Source organism: Danio aesculapii, chromosome 24, assembly GCF_903798145.1.
Source record: "Danio aesculapii chromosome 24, fDanAes4.1, whole genome shotgun sequence".
Classification (NCBI taxonomy): domain Eukaryota; kingdom Metazoa; phylum Chordata; class Actinopteri; order Cypriniformes; family Danionidae; genus Danio; species Danio aesculapii.
The window spans coordinates 35,155,685-35,180,133 of record NC_079458.1 but is presented as its reverse complement, the minus strand read 5'-3'; the positions used below and the strand labels follow the sequence as shown (position 1 = coordinate 35,180,133).

Sequence of the window (24,449 nt, the reverse complement as noted above, 5' to 3'; positions counted from 1 at the left end):
ACTTTACTGTTCAGTCGATGCATTTCTAATCTGCAGTGCCCTGAAATACAGGTTGTTACAGAGTCGCTCACGAGCCAATCATAATTATCATCATTCAGAGATAATAAGGCAACCCCAACATGCACTAATAAATTTTTGTTGTGTCCAAATTTAGACTTTATCTTACAATTTCAACATCTTGCTATATTTTAGGACCTTTTTCTCAGAACTGCGCATATAACACTCAGCAGTTGTTACTTTTTAGAGAAACTTTCAGCTAACATTTAACAAAATCTTGAAATCTTTCTTAGCTCTGATTTTGTATCTTTTATTAATTTATTAATAAAATAATTTTTATTAATTAACTTTTATTAATTGTGTACTCAAATTTGTGTGAAACTCAACTGCAAGAAATGAAGTGTAATTTTTGTCATAAACTGTAAAGACAATTTAAACTATAATATATTCAAACTATAATAATTGAAACTATAATAAAGCTCTGAGATATAAAAACAAAACATCAATTGTGAGATAAAAAGTGTCACTAGTTGTGTCCCGAAAGACATATACACCATACACTTATACACTATACACTAATGCAGTTATACACTCATCCGTGTAGTGTATGAGTTTAGTGTCATCCCAAATAGAACACTGACGTTTTTTTACTGAATGGAAATTCAAACCATTTCCAAATTAGTGAAATATAAAGATTTCATTTTAAGATTTAAAGAGATAAAACAGTTTAATTTCTACTGTCTATACGGCATTGACATTGAAATTGAACAGTTTCTGAAATACTCAGACCAGCCTGTCTTGCACCAACAACCATGCCACTTCCAAAGTCACTTAAATCACCTTTCTTCCCCATTCTGATGCTTGGTTTGAACTGCAGCAGATCATCTTGACCATGGCTGTTTCTCAATATGCATTCTTCAGCGGTCTTGCGTCCTTATGTTTTCGAGTAAAGTCATCATCAGCTGCCAAAGTTCAGTTCCAATACTTAAGACCGCAAGTACGGAGAACGCGCGAAACTTCCTGGATGTGTTCTTGATATCGAGGACGCACAGATGCAGACTTAAGCACCGATCTCGCTCTAGAAGTCCCAGAAGTCATTGCGACTGGAGGTGGTAAGCGCAGCATTTTATTTAGATTTATTATTAAAGTTCAGAGATATCACTTATTTACCTCAGGAGTTTCCCTAAATGAAACGGTGAATATAAACATTAGCATGGACATCTTAATAAAGGAATCTGTTTTTTTTATATTGTGCAACGTATATTTATAATGTTTTTATGCATAGTAGATATTTTAAAATGGTAAAAAAAAAATCGTTGAATGAATGCTGTAATGCAGTGTTTCCCAACCCTGTTCCTGAAGGCACACCAACAGTACACATTTTCAATCTCTCCCTAATCAAACACACCTGAATCAACTTATCATAACATCAGAAGAGACTCCAACACCTGAAGTTAATGGGTCAGAAAAGGGAGACAATCAAAATATGTACTGTTGGTGTGCCTCCAGGAACAGGGTTGGGAAACACTGCTGTAATGTTTATATAATTTTCCATTTAAAACGCGTGAAATTCATCTGACCATCAGGAAGAACACAGCATCTCATTTACCACAGGACGCGTTCCCTGTTCTTGTGGTCTTCCGAGTTCGTTCTTCCGAGGACACCTGGCAAGACCATTCTTCACAAGAGCGCAAGTCCGTTCTCCGCGTTCTTAGAATTGAGAAACAGCCCATGTCTACTTGCCTAAATGCATTGAGTTGCTGGCCTGTGATTGGCTGATTAGAAATTTGTGTTAACGAGCAGTTAGGTGTACCTAATAAAGTACTGGTGCCACAAACACACACTTTAGTTAGTATGTTCTCAGAATTGCAATACTCCAGTAATCCACAAATACAGAACACATGTTAGAACATGTTGTCTTCAGAGTCTTTTTCAACCGCCTCCTGCTGATTCTGCTTTATATTGATCAGACTGCACCAATGACAAGTCAATCAAACAATCCTTTGTTCACGTTCCACAGCACTCATCGTTCTCTGTCTGTGAGCAGCGCATTTCTAAGTTTCTCATTTAAATTCAATAAGCTGGAACAAACATGACTTTAGCATTGTTCGTCACCTTCGCCGGATTCATCAGGGTAATAACAGGCTTCTAACAAACCATTAGCAGCTTAATTAGCTGAAGTTCGTTGAGAAGATAATTCAATGAGGGTGAAGGCCTTTGGAGGTCTGATCGGCTCTGCTAGCACGCGCTAACACAATCACTCAGCTAAAGCCATTTTCTCATTACTGCATGTTATTGCACCATTTTGGGGTTGCCATTAAAGGGATAGTTCAGCCACAAATGAGAATTTACTCACCTTAAAGTGGTAACCAATCAATTGTGTGTTTCTTTCTTTAGTTGAACACTAAAGACGATATTTTGAAGAATGTTGTAAACTTGTAACCTCTGACTTTCAATAATCTTCAAAAGATCTTATTTTGTGTTTAACACAAGAAAGAAAGTCAAACAAGTAAAGGGTAAGTAAATGATGACAGATTTTCATGTTTGGGTGAACTGTCCCTTTAATTGTCATTATGCTGTCTTTTTACTGTACTTTTTACTGTATTTCTTAAATTTTTTAACCTATTTAGTTTGTATACTTTTTTGTTAGTTCATTTCAGTTAGTTACAAGGTAAACATTTAAAAAGTAATGCAAGAATGTTCATCTATATAGTGCAGTTTACAGTATTTTAAACAACAAATACAATTGTTATTTTACATTGTTGTAAATTCAACATAAAATTAAAGCTGCAAGCAGCGATGATAGGGACCTCGCACCCGGGCTCATTATTGTTATTATTATTGTTATTATTATTACTATTATTTGTAGTGTTATTACTATTATAATAGTATTTTTACTATTACTATTATTACTGGTCACACTTTAATGTACAATTCACACTATTATCAAGCCATTAACAAACTAAAGACTGTCAGCTCAATAATCTAATTAGCTGCTTTTTAATAATTAGAAAGGTTGAGTTAGGCCTCATGTGGGACCTGTTTGTTGTTTTGTTTTTCTGTGATTTACAGAGCCTGTACGAGTGCAGATTGGTGGGTGGGTCATCTCACCTGAGACCCATTATGTGGTGCTTATAAAGAGTTCAACGTTCTTTCTGAGAAAGAGCTCGATTAGCCGGACGTTCCTGCCCTGGTGTTTTTGATTTACTTTAGTTGTTTTGGATTATGAGTACAATGCGTAGTCGCTCGATGTATTACAACAGTGTATTTAAAAGACTAACCACTTTATTGATATAGTGTACAACCAAGCACATGTGGTCAGAACACAAATGAGTCGCAGGTAATAGAGTATTAAGTGTTTCTCCCAAAGAAAAGCCTGTCTAAGCAAAACGCAAGCAGGTGTTTGTAGCTCCGCTAATGCTCCGCCTCTTTGCCCTTGTTTGGTATGCCGCGGTCGGTGTGATGACATGCCAACAAAATGGCAAAGGTTGGCCACGCCTACTTGTAGCTTCATCTGCGTTCTTCAGAAACCTATGGGTGACATCATGGATACTACCTCCATATCTTTTACAGTCTATGATCTTAATAGGCAAGTAATAAGCTAGTAGTAAATGGTGTGAATTGCTACCTAAACTAAAGTGTTTCCTTATTATTGATTATTGAATATGAGAAAACGTGAAAAAAATACTGAGACAATAGAAAATTGTTATTAACAAAGCCAAATTCATGCGTTTAATTTTCAATACGCATATCATTTTAAAAATGGTTTAAAAAAAGCTTTCCAAGGTTGATTTAAGTGAACATGCATTCACATGTACAAAAACACCTTTATTCCTTAACATAAACTAGACTCACATTCATTGTGAGGGTTAGCTTCAGTTTCTTGTGTGCGTTAATTAATTACAATTTACAATTACAGCATAAATGTGCTCCTCCTCAGAACAATTTCCTAAAGACGCTCCATAATTTAGAGCGGTTATCAAAGGAAATAAGCAGAGTAGTTATTATTTTTTTGCAGGTCTCTTGCTGTGTCGCACATCAGATTCGCTGGCAGTGTAAAAGCAGAACGCTCTCCTGCTGTTTTGCAGTCACGCAGGAGCATTTATGCAGTCAGTGGGAACCCGGCAACTAGTCAACCATCCTGACCCTTTCCTCAGAGCTCAGCTCATGTGAGAACACAGTGTAATTTTAACTCAAGAACACCGTTCATTAACACTTCTTTTGGAAGGTGTGCAGAATACTGATCAGCGTAGTTTTATGGCTCCTGGTAACAAATTGGAGGGTGTTGACAGAGGGGTTAGTCATTTTTGTGTTTCTGCTAAAACTATGATTATACTCTCATCTCATATAGTGTTGTGTAACACTTATGAGATTAATTTGCAACTAATCTAAGAGAACTGTTTTATACTCTATGATAGAGCTGGTTAGGTCTGTAGTCAAAGGAGTAGCTCTTTTCCTAAATAACCTTGTACCCATCTTCCTTTTGCAGTTATTCTCATTATTTTGTTTTTAATTATAAGATATTGTGTTCTATTTTAATGATCTGAGCGCAAAGTCTTAAGTGCATGGTGCAAAAGCATTAAGGGCGTGTCTTAATCCACTATTTTAAGGACGGAAAAATACATTTTGCGCCCTGGCACATGGTCTAACAGGGTTGAGCTTATTCTCTTAATGAGATATGAAATATTACCAACGATCCATCAGGTGATTTTTTTCCCCCTCTCTCTCTCTCTCTGTTTAAAATTGTTGGTAAAGCGCTGTCAACAAATATTTTTTCTCCACATCCTATAATGCACAGCGCATCGGACTACGGCAGCTGGATTAGGCCAAAAAGGCGCAGTATTTTTTTTTTTGGTTGGGTCTGTTCTAGTTTAGATCATGTTCTCACCACAAACGAACCACGCCAGGGTTTATTTGGTAGGGTACTGAGACCTTCTCTTCAAGGAGGTCTTCAGTACGCTTTTTTGGTATGCTTTTGGTGCACACTCGAGTGCGATTGCTACATTCACACCTGCCCAAACGAATTACACCAAGAGGGAAAAACAAACTCTAGTGCGAATCAATTGAACTAAATAAGGCAGGTGTGAAAACACCCTAATATAATGTAATCTCCCCAGGGGTCAGGCGTCGAAAGGCTAATAGCTTTTTATTTACATGTTGTTGTTTTTTTTATGCAACTATTAACTACCACTTTTATCTTCTGTAGGTTATGAATAAAATATGTCAGTTGTAATAGTTTAATAAAATAATTAATTTAATTTTTAGAAGACAAGACGGTGGCTCAGTGGTTAGCACTGTCGCCTCACAGCAAGAAGGTCCCTAGTTTGAGTCCCGGCTGGGTCAGTTGGCATTTCTTTGTGGAGTTTGCATGTTCTCCCCGTGTTTGCATGGGTTTCATCTGGTTTCCCTCACAATCCAGAGACATGCGCTTCACAGTGTAAAAAATGCAGTGTTCCACACAATTCATTCATGTTGTCCCAACACAAATCAATTAAGTTAACGTAACACTTTTAACACATTTATGTGGATTGAACATCAAAAATTAAGTTGTCCCAATGAAATGTCAAGAATTGTGTTGTTTCAGCTCATTTTAACTAAGTAGTGTATGTGTGTGTGTGTGTGCATGTGAGAGTGTATGGGTGTTTCCCAGTACTGGCTTGCAGCTGAAAAGGCATCCACTGTGTAAAACATATGCTGGATAAGTTGGCGGTTTATTCCACTGTGGGGACTGTGATGAGTAAAAGGACTAAGCTGAAAGAAAATGAATAAATGAATGAATGACTGATTTTTAACCCCCCCCCCCCCCCCCCCCCCATAGTCCCGTGACCCCCACATTGGGAACCACTGCTTTAAAAGTTTTTTTTGCTGCAGTGTATGGGAGTTACTAAATCAAAGCTAAGGCTATGACCTTGACTGTATTTTTCAGTAGCATGAAACAAAAGCTGAGACCAGCTTACAAAGCATTCAAATATACAGCATCATGCCAAATGTTACTTCTCATTTGCATGTAGAAGTTGTCTTCTTGTTATCGTGCAGTTATGAAATGTATCACCTGACACTAGAAAATTGCTAGAAAATTCTGAAGATGTGAAAAGCTCTGAACAGAACATCAAGAATTGTGGTAATTACCAGATGAAGACAGAATTACCTCTTGGGAACACAAATTTTCACAGTATTTTCTATTTATTTATTTATTTTTTTTTTTTTGTATGAAGAAAGTATTATTTCTTTTAGTTAGGCAGAAATAAAAGCAGTTTTTAATTTTTAAAATGCCACGGTTCATTTGCTATTTACATTGTGGACTTTGGAAGTGGAAAAACTGAACCCTTCACTAGTGAGAAACCAGACCATCTGCAGAGAGCATAAAGAATGAGCTTCCTCCATTTGGCCTCTTTGCTTTCTCTTTACTTTAGTTTCACTCTTAACTTTACTCCTTTACTTTCGAGGATAAGGAAACGGTGTTGTACGCACACCACTGAAGACATTCATTAGCCTACATATTTAATTTTGTCTGCAAAGATTTCTTTCAAAACTATTTCTAAATTCAGTTCTAATGTCCAGCAGACAAATAAATGAACATTAATAATGAAGTGTGGTCAAACAACACACTTGGAGTTGTTTCCAAACACACGTCCAATACTTATACCCCATATGGTGATGCATACGTCTCCAAAACCCGACAGGTGGACAAATCTAAACTTGTTTTTATTAAAACAAATATAAATATGCATATAATAAATAATACTACTAAAAGCACTCCACCCACTCCAAGACGAGACCAGGTGCCACTCCTGTCAGCTAAGAACAGGGCTACACTGGGGCTACAATTCACACAGGCTCACCAAAATTGCACAATAGAAGATTGTAAAAATGTTGCCTGGTCTGATGAGTCTCGATTTCTGCTGCGACATTCGGATGGTTAGGCTCAGAATTTGGTGTCAACAACATGAGGTACTAGTAAGTGTACCTAATAAAGTGTGCTGCTGTTGTGCAGTACCGTGCGGGATCACATTCATTTACTTGCGCATTCTCAGTAGCCACATCTGTAGTTGAGATCCCCATGATCTGTTTGGCTGCTGTTTACACTCTCATTCAGATCGTTGGACTATTACTCCACACCATTCCTTCTGAATGGACATTAGCCATTTCCTATGGCATAACAATATGGATTTATTACACACGCTGTTATTTCATGACCTGTATAGCTGTTGAGAGATATAATGATCGCTCATGCCATTTGGCACAGGACTCATCGCTCTGTCAAATGTCTTGTGTGTACATCACTTACCGGTTGGCTTCTAACTTTATCTTTAGTTCCAGTTAACATGATACATCCTACGGAATTCGCCATGCCCTTCATCCCCATTGTGATTTTTGTATTTTTATACTAGTGTGCAGGTCTCTTTCCCATACATTTTTTTTTTTACAGTTTTTTTTAATCAAAAATAATAAATATATATATATATATATATATATATATATATATATATATATATATATATATATATATATATATATATATATATATATATATATATATATATATTTATCAAGAACAACTTTAACGTTTTGACCGATAAAGTACATATAGCCTGCATACAAATTAAACTACTACTTTTTTACAGGATGAGGGCTTTAATAGTCTAAGCATAACTCGTCCAGAACAAACATTGCTAGGCTATTAAATGCTATTAAGAAAAAGAGTGTGTATAAATATATATATAGACTAATGGAGGCAGTTCTAGTCTCTTTGACTTCAGCAGGGGGCAATAGAGAGCCTTAATAAGAGACTGCTGTCAAAAGCACTGTAATGCCACTTCGGGATATGACTGCACACAAACAGCACACACTCTTTAAACAGATTAATGATCTGGGGATGGCGAAGTACATGGGTAACTGATGAAACTACTTATCAGAAAAAACAAGAAGCTGTATGTCATGGAGTGTCCTCAGAACCAGCCTCTGAGATTACTGAATAATGAGATGCAAGTAAGATGACAAAAGAAAATGATCGTACATCAGTGTTTAATAAAACAACACTTTATTTAAAGCGTCACAAACTGCTCCAAACACAAGGTCACATGAGAAGATCCAAGTGTAACAGTGACACAACCACTGATGGCCATAAAGTTTGGCTTTCTGAACATATGACATATTTAAAAATGTAAGCACCAAATGACAATATATTATGTGTAAAACAGAACATAGAAAAACAAATGTTGCAATTATCTTTTCATTCTCAAAATTACATTGGATAATGGCTGTGTACTGGCTGATGTCCTGAAAGACAAATCAAATGGAGTGTCTGTAACCTTAAAAGCCCAATCATTTAGTGTTTTTGAAGTACACATTAAATCAAGCTAACCATATTAATTTTGTTAGCTCACAGTACTAGTTTTTTTGGTGACCAATTCATCTGTGCATGTAATTAAGAAAAAGAAAATAGTTTGCCCTTGTAACCTAAAATTGAAATCTGAAAATGCACTCCCTGTTTGTTTTCAGTTAAATTCTCAGATTAAGTCTATCTGTGGTATTGGGCGTGGCTGACATACTTAACCACGCCTCTCTAACTGTCAGTTTTAACAGTACTATGTTAACAAACAGAAATGGTGAAGAGGGGGTGCCTGTTAGGTTGTAATAACTCTCCCGAAACCCTTTGCCCGATCTTTATCAGGAAAGAAATGCCTATTTTACTACATCCAATCAGCTCGCAGTAAAAAAAAAACAAGCCATGGACAGTTTTCTCATTTAATATTTTGTTTCTCTAGGAACGGTGTCACAATACAAAAAAATTAACAGTCGCAGCTTCCGGTTCATGCGGACTTTAAAGGGGTTTGATTAGTATTGTTTTATGCTGTTCTCTTATATAAGGTTAGCTAGATATTAAAGTCAAAAACAAACAAACAAACAAACAAACAAACAAACAAACAAACAAACAAACAAAGAAAACATTAAAACTTAAAATTTATTGCTGATTTTGCTGCCCTCACCATTATGTGGCCCTAGCCAGTCGCCTAGGTTGCCTCTATGGACGCTCCGGCCCTGCAGTTACTAAACTAACACAAAAACGAAAAGTCATATTTTCTAGTTCCTACAAAAGGTCTGCCCTCATAAGGCTATGATTATAGTAGTAGTAGTAGTAGTAGTGGTTGAAGTTGTAGTTTGGGTTTTTGAAGTAGTAGTTGAAGTAGTATCTGTAGTAGTAGATGTCGTTGGTATAGTGGTATCGGAAGTAGTGGATATGTAGTAGTCGTTGTCGTTGTCTGTGTAGTAGTATCAGAAGCAGTAGATGTTGTAGTAGTAGTCATTCCTGTAGTAGTATCAGTAGTAGTAGTATCAGTGGTAGTAGTCGTTGTAATAGGTTCAGTAGTAGTACACATTGTAGGAGTAGTAGTGGTTATGGCTGTAGTAGCAGTAGTAATAGTTGTAGCATTAGAAACTCTCTGTAGTAGTAGTAGTAGTTGGTGTAGTATTTGGGATTTATTATTATTATTATTATTGTAGTGGTTGTTGTTAATGATTATTACTGTTGTCCTTTCTTGCTTGTTTACTGTCATTATTACTATATTATATCATTAGCATTGTTGTCACTCCTTATATAAGTTACTTGCTTCATTTAGTGACTGTTATTGTTCCTTTCGTATGTACTCTGACCTGTTTACCAAGTTACCTTTACATGCACACGCGCACACACACACACGCACGCACGCACGCACGCACGCACGCACGCACGCACGCACACACACACACACGCACCTGCCAGTACTTAATTGTATTGTTGTTGTTTTTTGTATTTTTGTTATTGTTTCATTTTCTTTGTATTTGCATTATCTCAAATTGTGTACCTTTTGTATATTCTAATAAAAAAAATAATAATAATGCTATGATTAATCAGCTAGCATAATATGCTGTGATTTGCAGATCGGTTACACATCACGCCCCTACAAGCACGTGCTTTTGCGCTGTGTAAACACTGTAAACAGATCAAATTCAAATTCATAACAATTTTAATGGCATATAAATATTCCGATTTATTAAATTACAAATGTCAATAATTCAAATGAACACAATTCAAATTCAGACTGTTTTGGCATATTATTAGCTCCGTATAAAAGCCAATGTCTCTCTTTGCATTGAACTTTAAGTGTATTACATTCAGAGATGTTGTTTATATTCACACAGCTACATTAAAGATCTAATATTTATAATAACTGATTTGTGTGACATGTAACGACTTAACTAGGTTATTAAGGCAAGTCATTGTACAGTATAGCGATGGTTTGTTCTGTAGAAAATCGAAAAAATTTATATTGCTTAAAGGGGCTAATAATATTGACCTTATAATGGATTTTTTTAAAACTGTTTTTATTTATATTATAGAAAATACTGTGCAAATTTCTTTAATCTGGTAAACAAAATTTGAGAAATATTTGAAAAAGAATTCACAGGAGGGCGAATAATTTTGACTTGAACTCTACATTATTAATAATAGTAAAAAAGGTCTGTTTCCCAGGTGTTCACATTATTTTATTGTCTCCAAATCCCCGTACATGTCCAGCGACACAGTGAGTGAGCAGCGTTTTTAATTAATTCTCTATGGGCACTGAATGGCAGGCTTGTGTGAAAGAATGTGGATTTGACAGTAGAGCAGAGCAAATGGGGAGAAAGTCAGAAACTGCTGAACATAATGCAAATGAAAGGCAAAAAGTTCAGGGCACGAGCACAGCACTGTAGGTGTAGGGAAGTCTGTCATAAGCTTTTCCAAATCTGTCGGAATTGCTGGGGGTTCTGCCAGATTTAGTGCTTAAAATCTCATCGTTAGGGAAAGCGACTCTATTAAACCCAGTATAAGTTTTACACATTTCTCATAGATTTCCGAAAAGTCCTCAAATATTAACTGAGGGATAAGTCGAGCAAAATATGGTGGTTTGCAGAGACTGACAAAATTAAATAAATTCTTCCATGTAAAAGGTTTAATATGTTCTTAGCTTAGTGGGATTATTAGGGACAACATTTTATCAATGACGGAGTTCCTTAAAAACTGACTAGAGGAAATATCTGCATGTTTATGAATTCTAATTACAAACAGAAGACTAAATATTTCAGTTTTAGTTTATCTTGTCTTTTTTTTCACAACTTCAGCAGCAAATACGTATACTTTTCAATTAACTTTTACCACCATTTAATCTTAAAATATTTAAACAAAATAAGCAGTTTATTTTATCTGCTAATCTGTACAGGGGTTGGCTAATGAAACTTAAACACTGGCCAATTTAATGTTGGAGGATTCATAGCTAAATCTTTGATTCATTGATTGCACATTCCACCAGTAAGGTTTAATTAGCATAGTTTTGCTTACAATATTACAACGCATACAACATTATGTGTGACATATCACAGTTCAAAAGAAAACAAATTGTTGCATGTGACCAAGACTGCAAATCTTTGTGATGTATCAAGAGCCACAGTATCCAGGCTAATGTCCGCATATCACTAAGAAGAATAAACCACATACAACAAAATTAACTGTGGACACAAGAGAAAGCTGTCTGAAAGGGATATCTGAGTGCTAACCCTGATTAAATTAGATTACATTTGCACTTCGACTCTCTTGTTTCTAGCAAAACTGTTTGTCAGGAGCTCCACTGGATCAATATACATGGCCGTGCTGCAAGAGCCAAACTTTTGGTCACTTGTGCCAATGCCAAATATCAGTTTCAATTGTGCTAGCAGCGAAAATCTTGGATTGTGAACAATGTGAAAAATGTATTGTTCTCTGATGACTCCATCTCCCACAGGAGAGTTAGGGTGTGGAGAAGCCCCAAAGAAGCATCCCACCAAGACTGTTGTATGGCCAGATTGAAGCATGGTGTGGATCAGTGGTGGTTTGGGCCACAACATTATGGCATTACCTAGGCTCAGTACTTGTGCTAGATGGGTGCATCACTGCCAAGGACAACCAAACCATTCTGGAGGACCATGTACACCCAATGATTCAAACATTTATTGGAAAAGGGAATTGTTATGATTATTATTATTCATTTTCTTTTCATTAAACATTTAGATTGCTTAAGGTGATATATTCACCAAACTTCTTCTCTGTGACATGCTCGAATACTAATTAGCATTTTGCAGAAGTAGATGCAGCTAATGGAAATATAGAGCGACATCGATATCTGAAAATAATATTAACTTTCCTGTACCATGAGATGTGCTTAAAGGTGTGAAGACAGAATGCTGTAGAGCATGCCTTATGTGATAATAATGTCAGCTTGTGTGCACAGAAAAAGAGGAAGTATGTTTGGGTGCAGCTGCCGGAGGACTAGAGAATGATTGACAAGTGACAAATTCCACTAAACTCCACCTGAGTCAGGAAATGTACAGTTGGTTGCATACCTCCTGAATGTAATGCTTGCATTGCAATGGAAATTCTGTTCATCGAATAATTCCTTTGTATTCATAAACAATAATAAAACCCTCTCCTGACCTTTACACGCTTAAATTGGTTATTTGGTTACATATTCCAACATATTGTGTCCTAAAGGTGGTGCTATGTGTCAGGATGATAATGCACCAATACCAACAGCAAGACTTCTACGAATTGTCATGAATGTACTCAATATTTTCAAGTGGAATGTTTAAAACTAAAAAATAACAATAGCAATGAACTAACAAACAAACAAAAATGATTAGATCGTAAATAAAAAGTTAGAGTATAGTTAAAAAGGGGGCATCTTTAGGCACCTTTCCTAATCATTAAATGGAAAGCAGGACGCCCTTCATTCTTGCAAATATACACCTGAACACCTGAAAAATTGTGGCTTACTGAGAGTTTCTTGCAGGCTCCATTCCATGATCTTCATTAGAGCAGACGTGGTCTGCCACAGCAAGAACTACATGCGGTTCACTGATTATCCAGGGGTAATTAAAACTCAGCATTGATTATGTAGACTGATTGAGGTAATTAATATCCTCTCAGCAAAGTGATGAACTACTCTAAGAAAGCATACTCGCCCACAACAATGCAACAATCTACATCCTTGATCTCCAAATTACAGAGAGGGGAATGTGTAGGGGTGAGCTTGATTAGAACGCTTTCCTCATAATAACTTTCAGACGCTTTTCAAATCACATTAAGTAAATGAACACCGCGGATCGTTCGACTTTAATGCAACTCCATATACAGCTGGAGGAATTAAACCGCTCTCGCGATGATGGATATTGGTTGTTTTAGCCTCTTTTTTGGGGGGTTGGCTTGGCTAATCTGAATTAACATGCATTAACCTTTCCCTAAGCACTTCAGGGAACTCCACATTCAGAAGGGTCCAGCAGGCATAAACTCCATCGCCAATGAATGCATGGCCACCTGTTCTCCTCAACATGCGGAACGGACTCTGGATTTGTATTCAACAGCCTCAGACTGCACCAAAAGCTCGACGATTCATTAATCATTCAGAGGATCTGCAGGTGTAAGCCATTCACATGAACTATGACTGACTGTAAAAGCCGTGGATAGAAAGTCAAGGACGGTTCAGAAAGGCATCCATGGGGCACATGTAGACTTGAACCAACAGGTTGGCTCACAACCAGAGTATGTGAGAGATGAAAGCAGAGTTGTGGACTCAGAAGCCCTGAAGCGTATGCAGAGCTTTCTTTTTTCATTTAGTGGACTGTGTTCGGTTCCACTTCAAAATTGCTGCAGTAGCTCTCCAACACAACTAGTAAACATCTATTCATGGCCAAAAAATGCAATAGCATGGACTAGAGCAACCCAGTGCATAAACTAAGGCACATTAGGTAGCAAAAATGCATTGATAATCTATACAATAAGAAATACAATAAAAATAACGATTACTAATTATAATGAGTACGTAAACTCATACGGTAAAGTCAGTAAATCCATCCAATCATCCATCCATCCATCTACAGTATTTTCATCTGCTTATCCAAGACCATGTTGCGAGGGCAGCAGTCTCAGGAGTAAACGCCAGACTTCCCTTAGAATCTTACTCCAGCTCCTCCAGGGGGCTCCCACGGTGTTTCCAGGCAAACAGAGAGGCATAGTCCCTCCAGCATGTACTGGGTCTTCCCTAGGGCTTTCTCCAAGTGGAACAAGCCCGGAACACCTCCCTATGTAGGTGTCCAGGAGGCATCTGAAATAGATGACTGATCCAACTGGCTTCTTTCAATGTGAAGGAGCAGCGGCTCTATTCTGAGAACCACCCAGGTAACCATAGCAGAATAAGCCGCCATCTATTCCAGCATGTGTTTCATGCAGCGGATGGCCTTCCAGCTGCAACTCAGTACTGGGAAAAACCCATACACACTCATTCACACATACTCATACAGTATATGGCATTATATTATATATAATTTAGTTTACCCAATTCACCTATACTGCATGTCTTTGGACGCTGGGGGAAACCCCAGCACCCGGAGGAAACCCACGCAAACATGAGGAGAACATGCAAACTCCACACAGAAATGCCAACTGGCAAAGCTGGGAATCAAACCAGTGACCTTCTTGCTGTGAGGCAGCAGTGCTAACCGCTAAGCCACCATGATGCCTGGGAAACACCTGAGCTGGCTTTTCAAAATCCATTGTCACCCTAAATAAGGTCAATTAAGTTGTAGGAACAACAAATAATAACTTGACTTCTAGATTATCATTTGGTATCAGAAGTGTCTAATTTGAAAGGTAAAGGCCTCTAGATTAGATAGAATTAGGACAGTAAAGTCTGACTTATACAGTATAGAATATAAAGTCATGGTGCAGTGGAAAAATAATTAATATTGTGCATGACTCCCATGAGCTTGGAGGACTGCATCCATACATCTCTGCAATGACTCAAATCACTTATTAATAAAGTCATCTGGAATCGCAAAGAAAGCGTTCTTGCAGGACTCCCAGAGTTCATCATGATTCTTTGGATTCATCTTCAATGCTTCCTCCTTCATCTTACTCCAGACATGCTCAATAATGTTCATCTCTGGTGACTGGGCTGGCCAATTCTGGAGCACCTTGCCTTTCTTTGCTTTCAGAAACTTTGATGTGGAGGCTGAATTATGAGAAGGAGCGCTATCCTGCTAAGGAATATGCCGTTTCCTGTGGTTTGTAATGTAATGGGCAGCACAAATATCTTGATACCTCAGGCTGTTGATGTTGCCATCCACTCTGCAGATCTCTCACATGCCCCATACTGAATATAACCCCAAACCATGATTTGTCCTTCACCAAACTTGACTTTTTTGACTTTTCTCTCAGAATCTTAGGTCCATGCAGGTTCCAATAGGTCTTCTGCAGAATTTGTCATGATTGGGATGCAGTTCAACGGATGTTTCATCAGAAAAATCTACCTTCTGCCAATTTTCCAAATGATCTACTAGAATACAAGTTATTATTTGTTGCTCTTACAACTGGGATCGATGACAAGACTTTTGTCAGGTAGTGTATTCACAATGTCAAAGAAGGACATATTTATTGTTTAGTGTTGCCAAATTGGACAATTAATATACAATTGAAATGATGTCACATGCATGTGATTATTGACTGTTTTAGAATGTTGGTCATCTAGTCAGAATTACTGAACCATAACTACTCTGCATGTCCTTCAAAATCACTGTAAAAAACAAATGACGTCAATATGAATGACTAACAGAGACATAAATCATACATACTGTAAACCTGAAGCAGAAAGACCAAGATCAGGAGAGCCAGAAATAGGTCAGGATGAGCCTCTGCTCTCTTTAATACATTCAACCCTTTCAATAAATGATAAGTGTCAATTTCGAGACCTCCAGCGTCTCATAAACTCATGGCAAGGATCAGTCTCTCCAATATGAGCGCAGATTAAAGTTTAAATGGGAAGCTCACATAGCACCTGGTGAAAATCCACGAACACAGAATCCTGGCAAAAGCAGAGGTGCATTCTGGGAGATGCTGGGATATTGGTTTTTCTTTCTGTGACTCTTTGACAATGCACAGCTACATAAATGCCATCAAAATCAGCCTCTTCTACATCTGACTCAACTTACTGGAGTTTCTGGTGTGCACACTCTTAAAATGATAAGAAGCTACTATAAGTTCAACTTAAGGGCAGGATATACTTAAAGCACAATCTATGAGCAAGCTGGTGTGTGCCAAAGATAGCATCATTTTGGGTTCATTTGAGGAGCTTGTGAAATCCAACTTTCTAGAATAGTTTTGCTCTAATTAAACTTTCAAACTATTGATACATTGCGATTGTGCTGATCACTTTCCAAACTGACAGCAACATGATTAATTACATATCTGTTTATTTAATTATTGCAGAATTGCAAATATTTCTTAAGCATTTTTGCATAAATGTAATTTTTTGTTCATTCTCAGGTTCAAATTGTACACTTAACAACAGATTTACAGGAATGCAGTGTGAATCAAGCAAAAATCAAGCAAAGTGCTTGTGGAAGCTATACATTTGTTGATATACACACACACACACACACATATATATATATATGTAGAGTATATATATATATATATATATATATATATATATATATATATATATATATATATATATATATATGTAGAGTATATATATATATATATATATATATGTGTGTAGAGTATATATATAGAGTTCAGATGCAAAAAAGCCGGGCTCAGACTACAGGAGTTTTAACCTGATTTATGCCCAATTTTCACTTCCCAAGAATCAGAGATGAAATCCTCTAGAGGACATCAATTGGTCCCGATTCTCGGCACAGAATATCTGGTAATGTGAGCCATTTAAACATAGAATATCACACCTTGCAATCTTCCAGAACACAAATTGGAGCCTCCCCAATCATATCAAACATGTTTGATATTCAGGATTTTAAATTGGGCTGATTACAGCTGTTCCAACCTATTCCGCATCACCAAAAATAAGAACTGGAGAGAATCACATTGGTTTTAATATAAATATATATATATATATATATATATATATATATATATATATATATATATATATATATATATATAGTTGAAGTCAGAATTATTAGCCCCCCTTTGAATTTTCCTTTCTTTTTTAAATATTTCCCAAATGATGTTTAACAGAGCAAAGTAATTTTCACCATATGTCTGATAACATTTTTTCTTCTGGAGAAAGTCTAATTTGTTTTATTTCGGCTAGAATAAAAGCAGTTTTTAATTTTGTAAAATCAATTTTAAGGACAATATTACTAGCCCCTTTAAGCTATTTTTTTTTCAATAGTCTACAGAACAAACCATCGTTATACAATAACCTACCTAATTACCCTAACCTGCCTAGTTAACCTAATTAACTTAGTTAAGCCTTTAAATGTCACTTTAAGCTGTATAGAAGTGTTTTGAAAAATATCTAGTAAAATATTATTTACTGTCATCATGGCAAAGATAAAATAAATCAGTTATTAAAAATGAGTTATTAAGAGCCTACTCACACTATGCTATCCGAACCGTGCCCAGGCCCATTTCCCGGATCGTTTGAGAAGTGTGAGTGCTCTGAATCGGTCTCACTTGGGCTTTGGCGCGGTATGCTTGTGTGTGAGTGCAAAACGCACCAAAGCCCGAAACTGAAAGTGAGACGTGACTTTTAAGGGACTGTTTCATATGTGTTTATTAATCGTTCTTACTGTTCAATGAATGCAAACTATGGTAGTTTATTAAAGACGCAAACCCCTCACTGCACTAAAGCTCCGCACCTTCAGCAAACCTCCTAATACCTAAGCACGAGGACTTGTTTATTGTTTATGAGCGTCAAAAGTGGCTGATCTGTTCTGCGAAATATTTGACTGCGTGTCAAACGATGACTTAAACGATGATATAAGTAAAGAAATCTCCACTGTGGTGAGCGAGAGCGCTTCGACCAGCGCATCATCAATGATGTAAGCGTGCCCAGGCCCGAATGTAATGTGAGTGCGAGCCATCGGGGGAGACGGGAGGTGGGACAAGCGTACTTTGGCCCGGTTCAAGGCAACTGTACATAGTGTGAGTACGCCCGAAAACTATTATGTTTAGAAATGTGGAGAAAAAAAATCTTCTTTCTATTAAACAGAAATTGGGGAAAAAATAAACAGGGGGGCTTATAATTCATGGGGGCTAATAATTCTGACTTCATAATTGGTATGTCAACTTGGTATGTCCCAGATTTTACACAAAGTAATGTGTTGTAGCACGGGAACACTGTTTCACGCAAAGTTTCATATAAATGTTCATACCTTCATACAGCCAGTCGGTTAGGCCATTGAATATCACACCCTCCTTCCCGGTAGAAACAAGACGAATGGATCTGTTCTCCACTGTGGCCCGGTAGTAGATGTTATTCTCGAATATAAAGATCTAGAGAAATAAGCAGAAACACAAACATAACACAATCAAATTCTGATGGATAGGCCAGGAGGGCCGTACTGGTGATGACATTTGCAGTATGAACGAAGAACTTTAAACGGATAATATCATGCAGTTTTTATTATTACATTTTTTTCCCTGAAGTCCTTTTATAATGGTAGTAAGTTTTGATCGCCCTCTCTCTGACCCCTTTGCAGCTGTAACACTGATTTTTTATTTTTTTTAGCTCACACACAGAGTCAAAAATAGCTGGCTACTGCAAAATCCTTCATTTTTATTCTCTTAAACTGCCTTGTTATGCTTTTTATAACTTCACGTGATCATGTAGTGTGTAATAGAGATGTTTGTGAACGTAAATGGTCTGCTAAGCTATTGCCTCTCAAACAAAAGATCAGTTTAGTAGTCAGTAATTTCAGTAATTTTGCTGCATAAAAATAGAGAGTTTTTATGCAACACATTCTGGGCCCTATCATACACCCAGGCAATAAAGTGCAAGATAAGTTTCCATGACGTGTTGCAATTTTCAGACCAACGCAACCTTAATTTTCCCATTTTCCGCTACGTTGTTTAAATAGAAAATCCATTTGCGCCACTTTGTGGACTCATGGGTGTTTGGGACTAGAAAAGAGGTGTGTTAAGGCCAATACAATCTCACAGCAATTCGTAACTTTTTGATTTAGTGGCTAATTCGTACGAATTCGTACAATCTAATTCGTACAATTTAGTACGATTTGTTCATCCCCCAATGACGGTTGGGTTTAGGGGTGGGGTTAGGTGCCACGCCTCCTTTTTAAAATCATACAATTTCGTACAACTGAACTCGTACGAATTCGTACGAATTAGCCACTAAACTGACAAAACGTAAAATACTTACATTTTCTCGTGAGATCAGGCTGGTTAAGGCGCATTGTTGCCACGTTGTTATTTTTAGGAATTAAAATAGACTGTTTAATAGACCAGCTGAAAGCAGTTCAGTACAAAGCACGTCAGTTGTGCGCCGTGCTTTTACATTGCTTAATACACACAGAATGTACAGCAATACACAAATATCTTTACAAATGAAAAAGAATTAAAGGAATAAACTATTACAAAATTATTATTTTCTGCATAAATATAAAAACCACTGCCTCCATGCCTTCTTCATCTTATTTTTTTTCGGTTTATTCAGGACAACTTGCTTTTGCATAATGTTATTATTATTAGTAGTAGTATTTATTATTCCAAATCCTTTTTTAAATTTTACCCTTGCTTAAGCATGACAGTTCAACTATGTAACAGTGTAAAAACACCATTAGACCCACTCTTACAAACACCATAATTGGGAATTGTTAAGATTCTGAGCCTAGTTTCTCTCAAGGTTTTTTAATACTTCACTTTTGCCAGTTGGTGAAGTTTTTTCCTCGCCGCTGTCGCCTCTGGCTTGCATGGTTCGGGATCTGTAGAGCTGCGCATCGATGGATTACTCTTCAATGTTTGGACTCTCAGTAGTGACTGTTAAACCACACTGAACTGAGCTAAATTGAACTGAACTTAAACTCTGAAAACTGAACTGACACTGTTTCAATTTACAATAATCTTCTATGTGAAGCTGCTTTGGCACAATCTACATTGTAAAAGCGCTAAACAAATAAAGGTGAATTCACATTGAATGCTGAAATGTGCCCATACTATATCTGATGAGATCAAACTTTCATTCCCTGATTTCTATTAGGATTCTTCTCAAGCATCCACAGGGCAGCAGTTGCCACAAACAGAACCAGCATTAGATTTAGTTGAGCCTTTGAACATTTGTAATGCGAGTTCATCTGCTTTTCAGTACTAATCCTATTTATCCTACTCTTACCTCGACTTAATATGTCTATCTAAAAGTTTCATGTTTGCATCATGTTTTTTTTTTTTAGGCAGGGGAGGTTATTAGATGTGTTCATACTACAGTACATCAAGGACAGGAGCGCAAGCAGATTCAAAGGTGTCTTTTCATTTAACTTACAGACCTTTTACACTTTTTTTTTTTTTCCTTATCAGTATCCAAGCCAAGATCCTCTCTGAACCGTTCACCTCATATCTTCACATCAGCCCTTAAAATAACCTCCACGCTCAAAAAATGAAAAGAAACACATGCTTAAGATCATAGAAGAAGGTCCCGATGGAGAACGACAGAAGAGTCAAGAAGAGAAAGCACAAAACCAAAGGCCTCCAAACATGTATAAAATATTTGGCCGGGAGCTACAATATATGCTTATAATGATTTATAAAATTGTAAAGTTTCAAACTTTACAATTAATAAATCATCATAAGACAACTATAGACTACAGATTTGGAACAATCAGGACATTATTACTTTGTAAAATATACTGGGTTCCACACAATCTGACAATTGTACTGGCAGTTTATTAAAAGGTTTTTGTACTGCAATACACAACACCAACCCAGGCAATATATCACTTTAAACTATTAAAGAAAATAATAAAAAGTCCCTTTTTTAAACTTTTAAAATTAAACGTTGTTGGAAGACAGATCAAGGTGCCATAATGTAATTCAAAAGCATAAATAAATGGGGAAAAAACCTGAATCACAAGTTATTTTCTGGATATTTTTTTAAAGAGCAGTACTACTCAATCAGGATTCATTTTTTAGTTATCCTAGTATTATTTTTTAGTTATAGTTATGGTTTTTAGTCATACGTTCAGCCATAATTTCAATCTTTTCTCAATCAAACACATCAATGTTTTGCTTGCACATTCTCTATTAACAAATTACCCATTGTTTTTCAGCTAAGCCCCTGTAGTCCTCTGAGAAATCTATATTCCCAGATAGGAATGTTTGTGATTGCAGTATTGTATTGTTTTCCCTGTGATTCTCATTTACTTTGACCTTCGTCGGATGCTGTAATTAAAGCTAATTTACTTGTTGTGCTTCCTGGTGCAACTTTATTACACATTTTTTTGCCCACATTACAGCTAAAATAACAGTTGTTGGTTCTAATTCTGCTACTAATTAGTTCCCTTAATGATATGAATAAATATAGTATATTACATTTCATTTGTTTATTTTTTGGAGTAGTGTGCTAATGCTAATGTGAGGGACTTTAAACACTCACTAATAAACATTAAAAAATCTGTTTTATTTAGGGATAATGTACAACCCCAGAAAATAATGTGACAGTATGGAAAATGCAAATAAAAATAGAAAGTAGTGATTTATAAATTTACTTTGACTTGTATTTCATTGTAGAAAATACAACAAACATTATTTAATGTGTTCCTCATGATGTTATATTGTTTTTTTTTGTGTTTTTTTTTTAAATAAACACATATTCTTGTTTTGGTTCTTGCAACACATTTAAGAAAAAAGTTGGAACAGTAAAGCATTTACCACTTTGTAATGTTGCCATTCCATTTCACAACACCTAAAAGATGTTAAGGGACTGAAGACTCCAAATGATGAAGTGTTTCAGGTGTAACTTTGTCACATTCTTCCTGTAATGGCCCGTATCCACTGAGTGGTACGGTATGGTTTGGTACGCTTTTACGCTTTCCACTGTCAAAGGGTACCTAAAAGCGAACTGTACCGTACCACTTTTTGATCACCCTTTGCAAAGGGTTCCAGAGGGCAGAGCTAGACATGCAGCTGAATGCTATTGGTTTACAGAGATACGTCATTCGCTCGCGCAACAAGCCAGAATGAAAACAAAGGAACCGCCATGTTTAAAAATACACAGCCGAGAGACTACATCATAATAATATGTACATATAATAACGAGCCATGGTTGACCTGAGCTCAAACAAACCTTGTCGTCGTCTTGATGAACAGCTACAAAGCCAGGAAAAAGTGCAGATTCTACGCTATGCCCCGTAGTTTTTTACGTGCCAGTTTAAAGCGTGAGCGGTTTCGATTTCTTGCTTGCGCTCACATCTATATTTGAAATAACAAACTTCTTGAGCTGATGAAAATAACATGCACTTAATTATTGACGCGCTATTGAAACCTGATCATTTCAGAAACTGACAAACGTGAGAGTGACGCGCAAAAAAACAAAGGAGAAGCTGGAAACGTAAACGTGTTTTTTCAGCAAATGTGAACCAACTGCCATGTTTAACTATTATCATCACCTTTTGGACTATTATGAATTCGGAATGATGGAATTACTGTCTAACAAGAGGTTACATGTGCTGGTGAAGATTAAAGATACAGATGAGAGGTCTGCTCTGACTGTGGGCTATATTGCGTATTGTTTTTGAACCCAAATAAGGACTAAATGTATGCTGTGTGGAGCTTTTCAGTAATTGATAATATATCAGAGACTGTAAGGGTCTGTATGTAGTCATATATGTAACATTTATTTATTTATTGTATATAATTACAAACGTTACAGTAGGCTATTTCGCACTGTCATTGATCTGCAATTATAATTAAATTATGTTCATAGAAAAGTTAGTAATAAACATTTATACAGAAGTATTTAAGTGTATAAAGCATCTGTTTTGCGAGAATTACTTTTTGTATGATATGTGAACGACCCTTACGGCTTTACTGTGACATTTCCTCGAGTAAAAATGACATCGTCTGAAACTTTCTGTCACCACGCCCACCAAAAGGGTACCCTTTTGGCGTACCATACTGTACCTCTCAGTGGAAACGGGCCATAAACAAGTCTTAAGGTGGACAACAGTTCAGGGTCTTCATTGTCACTTTTTGTGCCTCAAAATGCGCCACACATTCTCTATTGGAGACAGGTTGGGACTGCAGACAGGCCAGTCAAGTACCCCTTTCTTGGATGCTTTTGTACAAAATCATAATTACAATCATCTGTTGACATCACATGTTTCAAATCACATCATTATTTAACCAATTTGCCTGATTACTAGCCCTAAACTGTGCCTGTCCCAACATTTTTTGGAATGTGTTGCAGGTCTGAATGACAGGAAAGGATGTATATTTACAAATGAAATAAAATTGACCAGACAAAACCTGAAATATTGTCTGCACTGAAATACAAGTCAAAGTGAATTTGGAAATCACTACATTCTTTTTTTATTTGCATTTTTCTTACTGTCCAAACCTTTTCTGATAAGGAGTTGCAGTAATCTGACCTTTAATGCCAATTACCAATAACCATACTTTTTAATGGCGTCATTCAGAGCTCATTAAATTTCCTTCAATAAGAGCAGATGGCTGGACTTGCCAAAAAAAACGTTGGCACCAGGACAAGCTGCTCGTCAATACTCCTGAATATATATTTGACTGTCATCAGTATGTGCGAATGCACTCGTAAACCCACTGCTGGCTGTAGAAAGGGGTCTAGCTCCTATGAAACATTAAGTATTATGAATCCATTTTCTTTCCTGTCTGAGAAAAATATGTTCTTCTGCGAGCTGACTCAACTCAAATCAATGGAATCACAGAGTCCTTGTGGTCCAATTGCATCATGAACATCTTTTTTTTTTAGCTGATGTTTTACTGGGAGTTCATGCACTGCACTGAAAGTGAGGGGTGTCGATATATCAGAAAGACTACTGACAGTGGACTAGCTCAGGAGAAGCATTGATTTGTAATCTCTCTTAAACACACTGCGGCCACTTCAGACCACACTGGGTGACACACACTGATTTATTCAGATGCGCTTGAGGAACAGTAAACAAAGCACACCCAGAGAATACGCTTAAGGAAGTGAATCATAAATGATTTTTAGGAATTTCGATACAAATTTCAGCTGATTATTGACTTTCATGCATAACTAATAGTCCAATTATTGTGAACCAGAAGTGCTTAATTACATGTGCACTCACAAATGTTAATAGTACTGTACATTTTCTAAAACAAAAAGCTCTTTTCTCTTACTATATAAGATAATATATTATTGATATATAATATATGAGAGATAATATAATATTACTGCAATAAAAAATCACTTAAACATGCTTAAGTACTGCAATATAAAAAAAGCATATTAATAATGTCTATAAGAGGTATTTTTTTATCCTGTATAACTGAAGCACATGAAATACTTCAATATAATTTTAACTGGAGTGCGTTTTAACCTCCTAGGGTTTGAGTGTGCGCATAAGCTGCTATTTAAAATACTTTATAATGTTTT

General features: G+C 36.6%; 1 protein-coding gene across 4 annotated transcripts in view; it reads right to left on the bottom strand.

The window, feature by feature from the left end:
- The window catches only part of dpp6a (dipeptidyl-peptidase 6a), a 455,219-nt gene that overhangs the window by 47,839 nt on the left and 382,931 nt on the right, over positions 1-24,449 (bottom strand). For all 4 annotated transcript variants that reach the window (XM_056450197.1, XM_056450196.1, XM_056450194.1 and 1 more), the window contains exon 8: positions 18,223-18,343. In XM_056450197.1, the coding sequence (XP_056306172.1) occupies positions 18,223-18,343 (121 nt within the window). The remainder of the gene's footprint in view (positions 1-18,222; positions 18,344-24,449) is intronic.